Source organism: Ipomoea triloba, chromosome 2 (assembly GCF_003576645.1).
Source record: "Ipomoea triloba cultivar NCNSP0323 chromosome 2, ASM357664v1".
NCBI lineage: Eukaryota > Viridiplantae > Streptophyta > Magnoliopsida > Solanales > Convolvulaceae > Ipomoea > Ipomoea triloba.
The window spans coordinates 24,480,909-24,495,287 of NC_044917.1; the positions used below are offsets into that span (position 1 = coordinate 24,480,909).

Consider the following 14,379-nt stretch of genomic DNA (forward strand, 5'->3'; position numbering starts at 1 on the left):
AGAGTAAATACTAGTGGAGGTCTTCCGACTTTGATGGCATTGCCACTTTTAGCCGTCAACTTTTAAATCAACCACTTTTAGTCCTCTTACTTTTTGTTTCTAGCCACCTATGGTCATTCCTTTACAATTGGACATCTAATGTCATTTTTCAAGGGCAATTCAATCATTTGGTCCAAAATTTAGTGTTCACAAAGGAGAGTGGAGAATAGGGTTTCTTCAATTATTTTGATGAGTAAACATAATACTTAATACATTAATTATGAAATGACTGAATTGCCATTGAGAAAAATGACATTAGATGTCTAATTGTAAAGGAAGGACCATAAGTGGCTAGAAACAAAAAGTAAGAGGACTAAAAATGGTTGATTTAAAAGTTGAGGACTAAAAGTGGCAGTGCCATTAAAGTCGGAGGACTAAAAGTGATTGATTTAAAAGTTGAGGACTAAAAGTGACAGTGCCATCAAAGTCGGAGGACCTCCACTGGTATTTACTCGTAAAAGTAAAAAATACAAATAAAATAGAAAAAGAAAAAGGGAATTGAAGGAATCACAGATCATCATTCCATAATATAATAAATGTGATTAGTTTTTATGAGTGGCATCACTTGATATCATTATGACTGTTACACTTCTTTCTCCCAAAAACAACTTTTTTCAAATTTTCAAATAACAATTACACAGCTCACCATCAAGTTCCAGATTCCAATCTCTCTTATTATATATCCATCCCACTTTTGGTCCGCCAAAAGTTGACTGTGCGGCACTCCAACGCCGCCGCGTTCCGCCCACTCGCGCCTCCCCAACTCAGAATGCTCTGCAGAAAGAATTCTGTCAACTGCGGCCGCGGATCAGTGCCGGTTTACCTCAACGTCTACGATCTCACCTCCATTAACGGCTACGCTTATTGGGTCGGCCTCGGCGTCTACCACTCCGGCGTTCAAGGTTTTTTTTCTTCTGAATTTTTCATTTCTTCTGCTTTTTGCGCCCAATCATCAATCAGATCTGTGATTTGTTAATCTGGATTGGCAGTTCATGGCGTGGAGTACGCGTTCGGAGCTCACGAATACCCCACGACGGGGATTTTCGAAGGCGAGCCGAAGCAGTGCGAGGGGTTCACATTCCGGAAGTCGATTTTGATCGGATGGTCGGAGATGGCCGCCGGCGAAGTCAGAAGAGTGATGGAGGAGCTCTCCCAGAAGTACAGAGGAAATGCTTATAATCTCATCACCAAAAACTGCAACCATTTCTGCAACGATGCCTGCATTCGTCTCACCGGAAATCCTATTCCCAGATGGGTTAACCGACTCGCTCGAATCGGTAATCTCTAACCCCTCATCTTTTGCGACGATTCTTTAATTTCTACGCATTTCGTCACCAATTAATTTTGATTAAATAGCATTAATTAGATCTTTATTTCTTCGAATTTATTAAATTAATTAATTGTTCATTATTACTGTATTCATAAGCAATAAATGAGGTATGAAGAGTGCGATTAATGTTTTTCCGCAACTGGATTGTGACGAAAATTGACCAACTGTGACGCAAATAGGTATGTTCTGCAAATGTTTAGTTCCGGTGAGCTTAAACACGACGAAAGTTCGTCACCATAGGATTGAGGAGAAGCCCAGTGAAGCTGGGGAGAAGAAGAAACTCAGAAACGGCTCCAATAGATCCACGCCGTCGTCCTCATCGTCTTCCTCAGGTTCGCCGGCGCCGGCTCTTGCAAAAACCTCGAGCAAGAAAAGTAGAAGCCCGCCGCCGTTGATATCCGATCCGACTGCATCCTAGCGACGTTTTTCACGACGAATTATCGGGAAATTTTTTATTTTATTTTTTTACATTTTTTTTTTTGTGTGTTTTGGTTCACACTGCTAACATCTTCTTTCAAGAGGAAGCCTTTTGCAACCATTGTACATGCCATATGCTGTTTAATCAGGTTGGTCTCACCGTCACTTTTAAAAAAAAAAAAATTATTTTCATGTTGTAAACTTTGTTAATCATTAATCAGTGATTAATGGAAAATACTATATGTATTCTCATGTTCTACTCCCAATTTTTACCTTCACATTTAAAATTTTGATATAGACACATTTACAGGGTCCACATGAAGAAATTAGCCTATCAATACCTGCGATATTATCTAAAAACATAATAAATGTGAATGAAGGTTATACCCCTCATTTATGTCCGTTTTTTCCGTTAAGTTTTTTTTTTTGTACATTATGCTATAAAAATTGTACTACATACTATTTTGGACAAATATATCTCTACCATTATAACTTCTGTTATCTTTTCCACTATTATTACTATGCGCATGCATCCACCATATATTTTCTTATTTTCTTCAATAATAATAATAATAATAATAATATATACACATTAAATATTAGAGTTATATGTTAGATATTTTTTAAAATATAAATATCTAATTTATAAAAATATTATACATTATTATTATTATTTTAAAATTTAAATAAATTTAAAATTTTAATAAATACTAATATTGAGCACCTATTTTTTGCGCATTGCGCATAAGAAAAACTAGTAGAGTAAATATGAGTGAGTAAAATTTGATACTACATGTACTACAACTCGTGATTACTTTCCCTCCAAATAAAGTAAAATTGAAAACTAATTTACCAAGCTCAATCCTGGATAAAAGTCATACAAATATAGAACCATCAAACCTATTCATTTTCTTTTTATTTTTAGGAAAAATTATACTTTTTGTCCTTAAAGTTATAGGATAACTGTAGAATTCGTCCTAAGTGTTGGTCATGCTCATTTTTCGTCTCTAAGTTATTATTGACGTTATACTTTTCGTTCTTTCATGTTCACTTTTCGTCCATGAGATATATTAAAATTGCAAATTTCGTTCGTAATATTTTATTAGTAAAGGAACGAAAAATGCAATGTTTATTTGAAAGAATGAGTATGACTAACACTTACCGCCCGTTTGGTTCGTGGAAAATATTTGAAGGAAATGAAATTCAAATTTCATGAAAAACAAATTACTAGGAAAATAGATTCCATTGTTTGATTGGTGGAAAAGAAAATTACTGGAAATATGAATTCCATTGTTTGGTTGGGTTTGGAATCATAAGAAATAATGAGTATAATGACATATATAACCCTACATAATAATAATAATAATAATAATAATAATAATAATAATATTAAGAGTAATTAATAAAGTATGGTGAGGGTAAAATGTTTTCCTCATTGTTAAGGAAAATTTTTTTTTAATGGAAATTGTTTTCCATCCAACCAAAGAACATAAAATATCATTTTTCTCAACTTGTAGGAAAATATTTCCCATGAAAAAAGTTTTCCATCCAACCAAACATCCCCTTAGAGATGAATTCTACATATAATTTAGATATGAAAAGTGTAATTTTCCTTTATTTTTAATATATAAAATGACAAAATAATCAATCAGGTAGGGCACCAATGCGGATCCCCATAAAAATCCACTCAAAATTCTACCCAAAATTCAAGAAAATAGTTGATAAAGTAATTAAAAATTAAGTAAATACAGCTCTATTGATAATTGAACTATTCATTTATATTTTATTATATAGTAATAATACATAAGTAATTGTAATTTTTATTTTTCTATTTTTTTCTACCATTTAATAAAATTGTGACATATAAACAAAATTTACTCGTTCATTGATAATTGTGAGACGAATTGGGGCAATAAACATATGATTTTGGAGATTTAACGTTGATTAGTAGCTTTCGGCACGAGGAAGGCACTTTTTCGTTGATTTTACCAACCTGGGCTTCATTTGTCTCCTAATCTTTTTAGGTATATATATACCACTCATCTTTTTCTTTTTTGCCAAACCTAAACTGGGCCCCACTTTCTCATTATATCATCCCCACTGGAAATGACTACCTGCATTGGATTCTCTGTGAAGTAATAACTCATCAAATCATGCGACAACTATAATTACATTTTATGATTTTTGTCACAGTAACAACTCATGATTAACCTTGCCTGTTTACTTGGAGGAAATTATAATTCTTATCTATCATAATCTAAAATATGATACGGAGTAAATTCCTAGGTCTGATTGGGAAATATTGAAATCCTACGAAAATACAATTCTTTCACTTCCATTCCAAATTTTGGAAAGAAAAGTTGAGATTTTGGGCCGAAAATACCCTTTCACCAAATGTACATTATTATTGTTGTTGTATAGCTTAAACATATTATTCTTGTAAATTTTATTTTTTGAGATAATGTATATTTTAATGTAATTTTATAACGAGCACATTTTTATTTTTATTTTTCGGTGACCGGAGATATCTTATGTGACGGGCTCGATCACAAGTGTTGGCAAGAATCGTGCTCTACCACTTACCAATCCTTTCAGGCTATTATTATTATTATTATTATTATTATTATTATTATACATGGACACTTTGATCTTTTTTTATTGTTTTTCAATTCACATGTATATCAAACACTAGAGTTATTTAATTCATGTCAACCAAATAATATAATTTGAATTTTTATTTTATTCCCATATTACTGTGGACCAGGGCGGTCCATGTAGCAACGTGGATCACGAAGTAAAACGACGTCGTATCATTTTAATTATACTTCAGTTGCATTTGACAATATACATTATTGTATAAGCTCTATTTTTTAGTTTTATTTTTTCACACACACTAATTTCATTATAGCAACGCTAAATTATCATTTTAATTACACTTCAGGTTCAATTGACAATATACGTTATTGCATGAATTTTGTTTTTTTAATTTCATTTTTCATACACATTAGTTTCATTATATAGTAACATTGAAGGCCAAGACCTTGTGGTCTAGTGGCATTCGATGTCTCGGTTAACACTTCCACATGGATGATGGGAGTGGGTTCGAGCCTCAGTGGAGGAAGAAGTAGGTTGAGAAAGTAGCTATGAGTAGACTCTACATTGTAACAGAGTCAGTAGTACTCAGCCAAGACCTTGTGGTCGTGGCAGGTGCTGGTTGCATAGTGGAGGTGATATTTGTTTCAGTAAGTTGAGAAAGTATTTGTTTTTAAATTTCATTTTGCACAAACACTAATTTCATTATTATAGCAATACTAAAGTATCATTTTAAGTCTAGTACAGTTTCATTTAACAATATAAATATTTGTAACGTGATAAATCATTAATTCACAGTAATGACAAAAGAAAAAAAAAAAATTGTATTAGACCATAGTTCACACTAACACTATATGGAACTTGTTCGACCATGTAACAATTGTTTTCCCTGAGTTCCCCTCCTTACAACCATGCGATTCATAAACACTTAGAAAATTATTTCAGAGTCAAAATCTTTAGCTTTGGATAATTCATTTTGAAAAAGAACGAAAAAACACATGTGGTAAGATTCTTGTTCTATAGCATCAAGATTGCAGTTAAACTACTTGACCAACCCTTACTGAACTCAAATAAGATTCTTGAAATTATTCTTATTATCATTATTCTTTGAGACTTGACCCACCCTTACCCAAACAAGATTCTTAAAGTTATTCTTAATATTATCCTTTCAAATTTTCTAAATGTTAGATAGTGCTTGATACAATCAATCATACTTCACTTTTGATTGTATGAATTATGAGTTCTAGTACATGTACTTTCAAATTTTACTCACTCACTTTTACTCTATAATATGACAAACAAGATTCGATATTTTCATCATGTGAATTCTAAGAAAAGTGTCTACATCAATAATTTTTTAGAGGGTGTAGACACGGAAAATTTGAACCCGGAGAATGGATTAATAAATTATTATTGGGCTCAGTTTGAGATAGGATTATTGGACCAATTTAATTAATTGGGCTTTGAAAATTAAATTAAGATGATTAGCCCAATTAAAATTGATGTTGAGTTATTGAGTTAATTAATGGTCCAAGCCCGATTCATATTTGAATTTAATAATAATTATAATTATAATTTAAATATAATTTTATTATATTTGAATTTAATAATTATAATTAATTTGAATTTGAATTAGATGATAGAGTTTTGAACCTGGACTTGATTATGGAAATGTTCATTCCCTTAATTAATTAATTAATTAATTAATTAATTAGGGAGTTTGTTGAGGGAAATTGGTTGCACACTCCACTATAAATAGAGCCCCTCATTTCACATTTAAAACACACCTTGAAGATTGAAGACTTGAGAGCATTGAAGGAATTGAAGGCATTCTGAAGTAGTTAGAGGCTTGAAGTATTTTGACGGTTCTAGTTGAGTATCACGCCCTTGAATCCCGGAAGGCCACGCCACTTGAATCCCGGAATCCCGGAAAGCTACGCCATTTGAATCCCGGAAGCTACGCCAATTGAATCCGGAGGCTACGCTATTTGAATCCCGGAGGCTACGCCACTTGAAACCCGGAGGCACTTCAGTAGAACACGTCAGTGAAGAATCAGAGGACTATACAGAGATTTTGTACCCGCACCTTCAATTACATATACACTGTAACCCGATTTTGTGAATATATACAATTTCGAATTTTTTTGTGTTTACAGATTTTGGCACGCCCAGTGGGACAACTCTGCCTCTCATCTCTTCACTTCCAAGCTATACAAAGAATCCAAATGGCATCAAGAAAGACTTACGCTCAAGCTACTGGTTCTAAGGCATCTTCTGTGGTCGGCTCCGACAGGCGCGAGGTGCAAGGTGCACTGACTCGGAGCGGCTCCGACAGGCGCGAGGTGCAAGGTGCACTGACTCGGAGTGGCTCCGACAGGCGCGAGGTGCAAGGTGCACTGACTCGGAGTCGCTCCGACAGGCGCGAGGTGCAAGGTGCACTGACTCGGAGTCGAGTCGACAGGCGCGAGGTGCAAGGTGCACTGACTCGGAGTCGAGTGGACAGGCGCGAGGTGCAAGGTGCACTGACTCGGAGTCGAGTGAGGGACCTAGGGGTGGAGTTGACCGAGACCCGAAACATTGCTCGCAACGTCGTCCAAAGGCTTGGAGGCGTCTCCGTCGGCTCAAAGAAAGCTACATATGATAGAGGTTCATCCTCAACAACAGAGACCGTTGGTAGCAAGAATCATATTCCCTCAAATGAAGCTACTCGAAGCGAAAGTCCTTCCCCTACTCCCTCAAGTACAACTACCAGTAGCAAGGGCCCTGTGAGTCCTACTCCATCAGGCGAGCCCCTTAGTAGTGGAAGCTCATCTCCCATATCTCATCCATCGCCGATGTGGAAACCAGCCTCGGAGTGGACCCACGTCTACACAGTCATGCCCGCTATGGCAACAAACGCAGCTTCGGTGGAGGAACAGCTAGCAAACATCACCAAAGCTCTGGAGGGAATAAGCGGGCTTCTTCACAGTCAAGAAAGGAGGCTTAATGATCTGAGTGAAAAGGTTGAAAGCGGAAGGAACGGCGAAACAAGTCGAGCTTCTGAGAAACGACCTCAAACCCAAGAAGAGGCTATTGACGTCGAGTCACCACGTCATCAAAGCAGGCACATGGAAGAGACTACCTCTCACCCGCATCCCGCTGAAAGGAGTGTTCAAGTTTCTGGGGGCATGATACACGTCGACCAGTTGAATGACTATATCATGGGAGCAATCAAAGGGAGACTCGAGGGAGGACAACCTTCATACACTTACTCCAAGCCTTACACCCAAAGGATTGAAGAAATGAAGATGCCGCTGGGCTACCAACCTCCCAAGTTTCAATAGTTCGATGGAAAAGGCAACCCGAGACAGCACATCGCCCACTTTGTGGAAACTTGCAACGATGCTGGAACATATGGAGATTTCCTCGTCAAGCAGTTTGTTCGCTCTTTGAAGGGCACCGCCTTTGACTGGTACACTGACTTGGAGCATGGCTGCATCGACAGTTGGAGTGACATGGAGCGTGAGTTCTTAACTCGTTTCTATAGCACAAGAAGAACTGTTAGCTTCTTGGAGCTCACCACCGCTCGCCAATGGAAGGATGAACGCGCAGGCGCTTACATTGAGAGGTGGAGGGAATTGTGCCTCAACTGCAAGGAAAAGATATCACAAAGTTCAGCAATTGAGATGTGTATCCAAGGCATGCACTTCGAGCTATCATACATCCTGCAAGGTATCAAGCCCAGGACATTTGAGGAATTATCCAGCCGTGCTCACGACATGGAGTTGAGCATTGAGAACAACGGAGGGCTTAGTATGTCGAGTATGCCTAGCTCCTCTAAAGCACCTGCAAGGCAAGAAGTCAAGAAAGGGGGCAAACCCTTCCCAAAGCAAGAAAAGAAGGAAGTTATGCACGTGAAAACATCACCAGTGCGGGTTTTCACCAAAGTGACTGAGAAGCCTAGGCCTAGGTCATTCTTTGGGCCATCAAGGGGAACTAGAATTATTGAAGAGATGCAGCAGAAACAGTATCCGTTCTTGGACTCTGACGTTTCGCCCATGTTTGATGAGTTATTAAAACTCAAGTTGATTGAATTGCCCGAGATGAAGCGCCCCGAAGAAGCTGCTAGGGTGGATGACCCCAAATATTGCAAGTATCATCGCCTCCTCGGACACCCGATCGAAAAATGCTTTGTTTTTAAAGATAAAGTAATGGCGCTGGCTCGCGGTGGANCTTCTGTGGTCGGCTCCGACAGGCGCGAGGTGCAAGGTGCACTGACTCGGAGTCGAGTGAGGGACCTAGGGGTGGAGTTGACCGAGACCCGAAACATTGCTCGCAACGTCGTCCAAAGGCTTGGAGGCGTCTCCGTCGGCTCAAAGAAAGCTACATATGATAGAGGTTCATCCTCAACAACAGAGACCGTTGGTAGCAAGAATCATATTCCCTCAAATGAAGCTACTCGAAGCGAAAGTCCTTCCCCTACTCCCTCAAGTACAACTACCAGTAGCAAGGGCCCTGTGAGTCCTACTCCATCAGGCGAGCCCCTTAGTAGTGGAAGCTCATCTCCCATATCTCATCCATCGCCGATGTGGAAACCAGCCTCGGAGTGGACCCACGTCTACACAGTCATGCCCGCTATGGCAACAAACGCAGCTTCGGTGGAGGAACAGCTAGCAAACATCACCAAAGCTCTGGAGGGAATAAGCGGGCTTCTTCACAGTCAAGAAAGGAGGCTTAATGATCTGAGTGAAAAGGTTGAAAGCGGAAGGAACGGCGAAACAAGTCGAGCTTCTGAGAAACGACCTCAAACCCAAGAAGAGGCTATTGACGTCGAGTCACCACGTCATCAAAGCAGGCACATGGAAGAGACTACCTCTCACCCGCATCCCGCTGAAAGGAGTGTTCAAGTTTCTGGGGGCATGATACACGTCGACCAGTTGAATGACTATATCATGGGAGCAATCAAAGGGAGACTCGAGGGAGGACAACCTTCATACACTTACTCCAAGCCTTACACCCAAAGGATTGAAGAAATGAAGATGCCGCTGGGCTACCAACCTCCCAAGTTTCAATAGTTCGATGGAAAAGGCAACCCGAGACAGCACATCGCCCACTTTGTGGAAACTTGCAACGATGCTGGAACATATGGAGATTTCCTCGTCAAGCAGTTTGTTCGCTCTTTGAAGGGCACCGCCTTTGACTGGTACACTGACTTGGAGCATGGCTGCATCGACAGTTGGAGTGACATGGAGCGTGAGTTCTTAACTCGTTTCTATAGCACAAGAAGAACTGTTAGCTTCTTGGAGCTCACCACCGCTCGCCAATGGAAGGATGAACGCGCAGGCGCTTACATTGAGAGGTGGAGGGAATTGTGCCTCAACTGCAAGGAAAAGATATCACAAAGTTCAGCAATTGAGATGTGTATCCAAGGCATGCACTTCGAGCTATCATACATCCTGCAAGGTATCAAGCCCAGGACATTTGAGGAATTATCCAGCCGTGCTCACGACATGGAGTTGAGCATTGAGAACAACGGAGGGCTTAGTATGTCGAGTATGCCTAGCTCCTCTAAAGCACCTGCAAGGCAAGAAGTCAAGAAAGGGGGCAAACCCTTCCCAAAGCAAGAAAAGAAGGAAGTTATGCACGTGAAAACATCACCAGTGCGGGTTTTCACCAAAGTGACTGAGAAGCCTAGGCCTAGGTCATTCTTTGGGCCATCAAGGGGAACTAGAATTATTGAAGAGATGCAGCAGAAACAGTATCCGTTCTTGGACTCTGACGTTTCGCCCATGTTTGATGAGTTATTAAAACTCAAGTTGATTGAATTGCCCGAGATGAAGCGCCCCGAAGAAGCTGCTAGGGTGGATGACCCCAAATATTGCAAGTATCATCGCCTCCTCGGACACCCGATCGAAAAATGCTTTGTTTTTAAAGATAAAGTAATGGCGCTGGCTCGCGGTGGAAAGATTGAACTTACTGATGCGACTGCAAGCTCTAACCAAGTCTCATGTGGGATGTTCGCGCCATTACTCGAGGAGGATGGTGAGAATGATGGGGGCAAGCAATGCAAACGCCCGCTTCCCTTCATTGTGAAATATACTAGGGGGCAACACTCAAAGCCGCCGCAGGTTGATTCGGTCTACGAGAGGGATTGGGTACTCGTTACCCGTAGAAAGCAAAGGAATGATGCTGAGCCTGTTAGGCCATTGAAGAGAATGACGAAGCGATGGATTAAGAAAAAGCCAGCAAGAGACCTCGTTTCTGACGTGAAAAGGAAAGGGTATCCCAACAAGCCGCGAACACCAGTTACCCTGGCTCAATACATGCCAAAGGTGTTTCATCAACATGGGACAAATATTCTTGGGGCTGGCTTGAATACTAAGGAAAAGCATGTTGAAGTTGGAGAATGTTCATTCCCTGTGGTCGAAGGAAGCGACGAGATCCAAGTCCACAAGGCCACATCTGTCACCACCGAGATAACATTCAAAGATGAAGATCTATTACTGGGTGGAACACCTCACAATCGCCCACTATTTGTTGAAGGTTATGCTCGCGAACAAAAGATTAAAAGAATTTTGATTGATCAAGGATCGTCCGTGAATATTCTATCACTCCGAGCTGTGAAAGAACTTGGTATTTCAACTGATGAACTCTCGCAAAGCCGTTTGATGATCCAAGGATTTAATCAAGGCGGGCAAAGAGCCCTGGGTATTATTAGACTCGATCTCAGGATCGGATCTTTGAGTTCAAGTACTTTGTGTTATGTGATAGATGCAAGAACATCCTACAATCTGTTGTTGGGTCGACCTTGGATACATGAAAATGGAGTAGTTCCTTCATCATGGCATCAATGCTTAATGTTTGAGAAAGGCGGTGTGATAGAGAAGGTCGTCGCCGATGAAATCCCATTCACCGACGCAGAATCATACTTTGCAGATGCGAAATTTTACTTAAAGAAACAAGTCGTTGAAGACGACATTGATAAGAACGGTAATGATACACCCCACGATCCGAAATGGAAGGGCAAGCAAGTCGTAGACCAAAGTCATTGTGACCAGGAACTTGTTTTCCCATTGACAAGAATTGAACCATTAAAAGCTACACCGGTCAACTCGTTGGAAGATCAAGTGCGGGTGGGAACAAGTCAGACATTGCCCGAGAAACGCACAGATGATTTTGACCCCAATGCCTATAAACTCCTGTTTAAAGCAGGCTTCGACCCCAAGGAACCACAGAAATTGGGTAGGCTCATTCCAGAAGCCGGTGGTAGAGGCAAGTCAAACCAGCAAGACCCACATGCACGCAAAGGATTAGGCTATGTCCCTCCCAAACCTGTGCGAATTTTTATAAACAGAGCTACAAGCAATTGTATATCTACAGATGAAGGTGAGTGTGATCCACAACTCACTCCTGCCAATGGCAAAAGGAAGTCAGTCTTCAAGAGAATGGGGAAGATAGAGTCTCAGCTCTCAGTCTTTGATAGATTGGGGTCAAACCCTCAAGCCCCCAAAAGAAAGTCAATCTATGATCGACTTGGAGTTGTCCAAGATGTGAAAAACAACGCAAGTCATCCTGTTGAAGCGGAACCTTCTAAAAGGCCTCGAAGCATGATTCCTTCTCGTATGAGACGAGAAACAGATATTCATGTTTCATGCGGAGAAGTGCTGAAAGTCCAACCTAGGACCATTGTACACACTCGTGTACATAAAGGGGAGAATGAGGAAAGCGTTGGCTCAAGTGATGATGTAGCACCACCTCAAGGCGAGGAGGCGTCGTCTTTCCACATCACTCTATGTGATGAGATCCCGATTGAGGGAGAAGACGCAGAAGAGGCACCCCACGAGTTAGAGGAAGGGGTACGAGCCGCAATAGATGAATTAAAGGAGGTTGATCTAGGAACCCCTGATAATCCTCGGCCTATCTTCATCAGCACACTCCTTTCTAATGAAGATGAAAAAATCTATGTCGAACTGTTGAAAGAATACATTGATGTCTTTGCATGGACTTACAAAGAGATGCCAGGGTTAGACCCAAAGGTGGCTGTGCACCGCTTAGCCGTGAAAAAGACACGTCGTCCAGTCAAGCAAGCTCAACGACGCTTCCGCCCTGAACTCATTCCCTCAATTGGAGGAGAAGTCAACAAACTTATAGAGGCCGGATTTATTCGCGAAGTGAAATATCCAACCTGGATATCCAGCATTGTGCCCGTATGCAAGAAGAACGGCCAAATTCGCGTATGCGTAGACTTTCGGGATCTTAATGTTGCATGCCCGAAAGATGACTTTCCACTTCCCATCACAGAATTGATGATAGATGCTGTAACTGGGCATGAGATCATGTCATTCATGGATGGCTCCTCTGGTTACAATCAGATTCGCATGGCGCCGGAAGATGAGGAGTTGACAGCATTCCGAACGCCTAAAGGCATCTATTGCTACAAAGTGATGCCCTTTGGTTTGAAAAATGCAGGTGCTACATACCAAAGGGCTATGCAGAGAATATTTGACGACATGCTTCACAAAATGGTGGAATGCTATGTCGATGACTTGGTTGTGAAGTCAAAGCTTCGCACAAATCACTTGGGACATTTAAGAAAAGTCTTTGACCGCTTGCGAAAGTTTCAACTTAAGATGAATCCTTTGAAATGTGTTTTTGGGGTTACTGCTGGGAAGTTTCTTGGGTTCACTGTTCGACATAAGGGCATCGAGATCGAACAAGCTAAGATCGACGCTATAATGAAGATGCCCGAACCACGAAACCTTCATGAGCTTAAGAGCTTACAAGGGAAGTTAGCATACATCCGAAGGTTCATATCAAACCTGGCAGGAAGATGTCAACCCTTCAGTCGGCTAATGAAGAAGGGCACCCCGTACGTATGGGACGAGGCGTGCAAGAATGCGTTTGAAAGTATCAAGTCATACTTGATGAAGCCGCCCGTGTTGACCGCTCCTATTCACGGTCGCCCACTGATCCTTTATATCTCTGCCCAAGAAAGCTCTATGGGTGCCCTGCTTGCTCAAGAAAATGACAACGGGAAAGAGAATGCCCTCTACTACCTCAGTAGAATGATGACCCCGAATGAGTTAAAATACTCTCCAATTGAGAAGCTATGTTTGGCACTCGTGTTCTCTATTAAAAAGCTTAAGCACTACTTTGAAGCTCATATCGTTCAACTTGTGTCGAAGGCGAACCCGGTAAAGTTTGTTATGGCGAAGGTTGTTCTCTCTGACCGCCTGGCAAGGTGGTATTTATTGTTTCAACAGTTTGAAATCGTCTATGTGCCACAAAAGTCTGTCAAGGGGCAAGCTTTAGCCGATTTCTTAGCAGATCACCCGATGAGGATGTGATTATCATTGAAGTCCTACCCCCATGGAAGATGTATTTTGATGGAGCTGCGCATAGAGGAGGGGCAGGAGCTGGAGTTGTGTTCATCACCCCGGAAGGTGAAGTGTTGCCATATTCATTCACCTTGACAGAGCCGTGTTCAAACAATGTTGCTGAGTATCAAGCATTGATACTGGGACTAGAGATAGCAGTTGACATGAAGCAGCTGAGAATTAACATCTATGGAGATTCAAAGTTGGTCGTCAACCAAGTGATGGATCTGTACGAAGTGAGGAAAGCAGAGTTAATCCCGTACAACAACTACGCAAAGATACTCATACAATGGTTGGGGGACGTCACGATTGAACATGTACCAAGGAAAGAGAACAAGCAAGCTGACGCCTTAGCCGCATTGGCTTCAACTATTGCTCATCCTACAACTCGAGTACAAGTATGTCAAAAGTGGGTAGTTCCAACTATCTTCAACAAAGATGGCTCAGTCGATGAAACTGTTGAACTCCCTACTGCTTCCGTTTACGACATTGGCCAAGATGACTGGAGGCAGTCGTTGATTGACTACTTCACTGATGGGAAGTTACCAGAAGATCCTCGCAAGAGGGTGGATATAAAGCTCCGAGCTCCTCGTTTCATCCACTATAATGAGACGTTGTATCGTCGTTCATTTGATGGAGTCTGGC

At 41.0% G+C, this 14,379-nt stretch overlaps 1 protein-coding gene across 1 annotated transcript; it reads left to right on the forward strand.

Moving 5' to 3' along the window:
- The first annotated feature begins 609 nt into the window (after nt 1-609).
- Nucleotides 610-2,052, forward strand: LOC116010549 (deSI-like protein At4g17486). The gene is made up of 3 exons (XM_031250013.1): nt 610-941; nt 1,029-1,316; nt 1,549-2,052. The coding sequence occupies exons 1-3, from the start codon at nt 809-811 to the stop codon at nt 1,785-1,787; spliced, it is 660 nt and encodes a 219-aa protein (XP_031105873.1). The 5' UTR covers nt 610-808; the 3' UTR covers nt 1,788-2,052.
- Nucleotides 2,053-14,379: the final 12,327 nt, after the last annotated feature.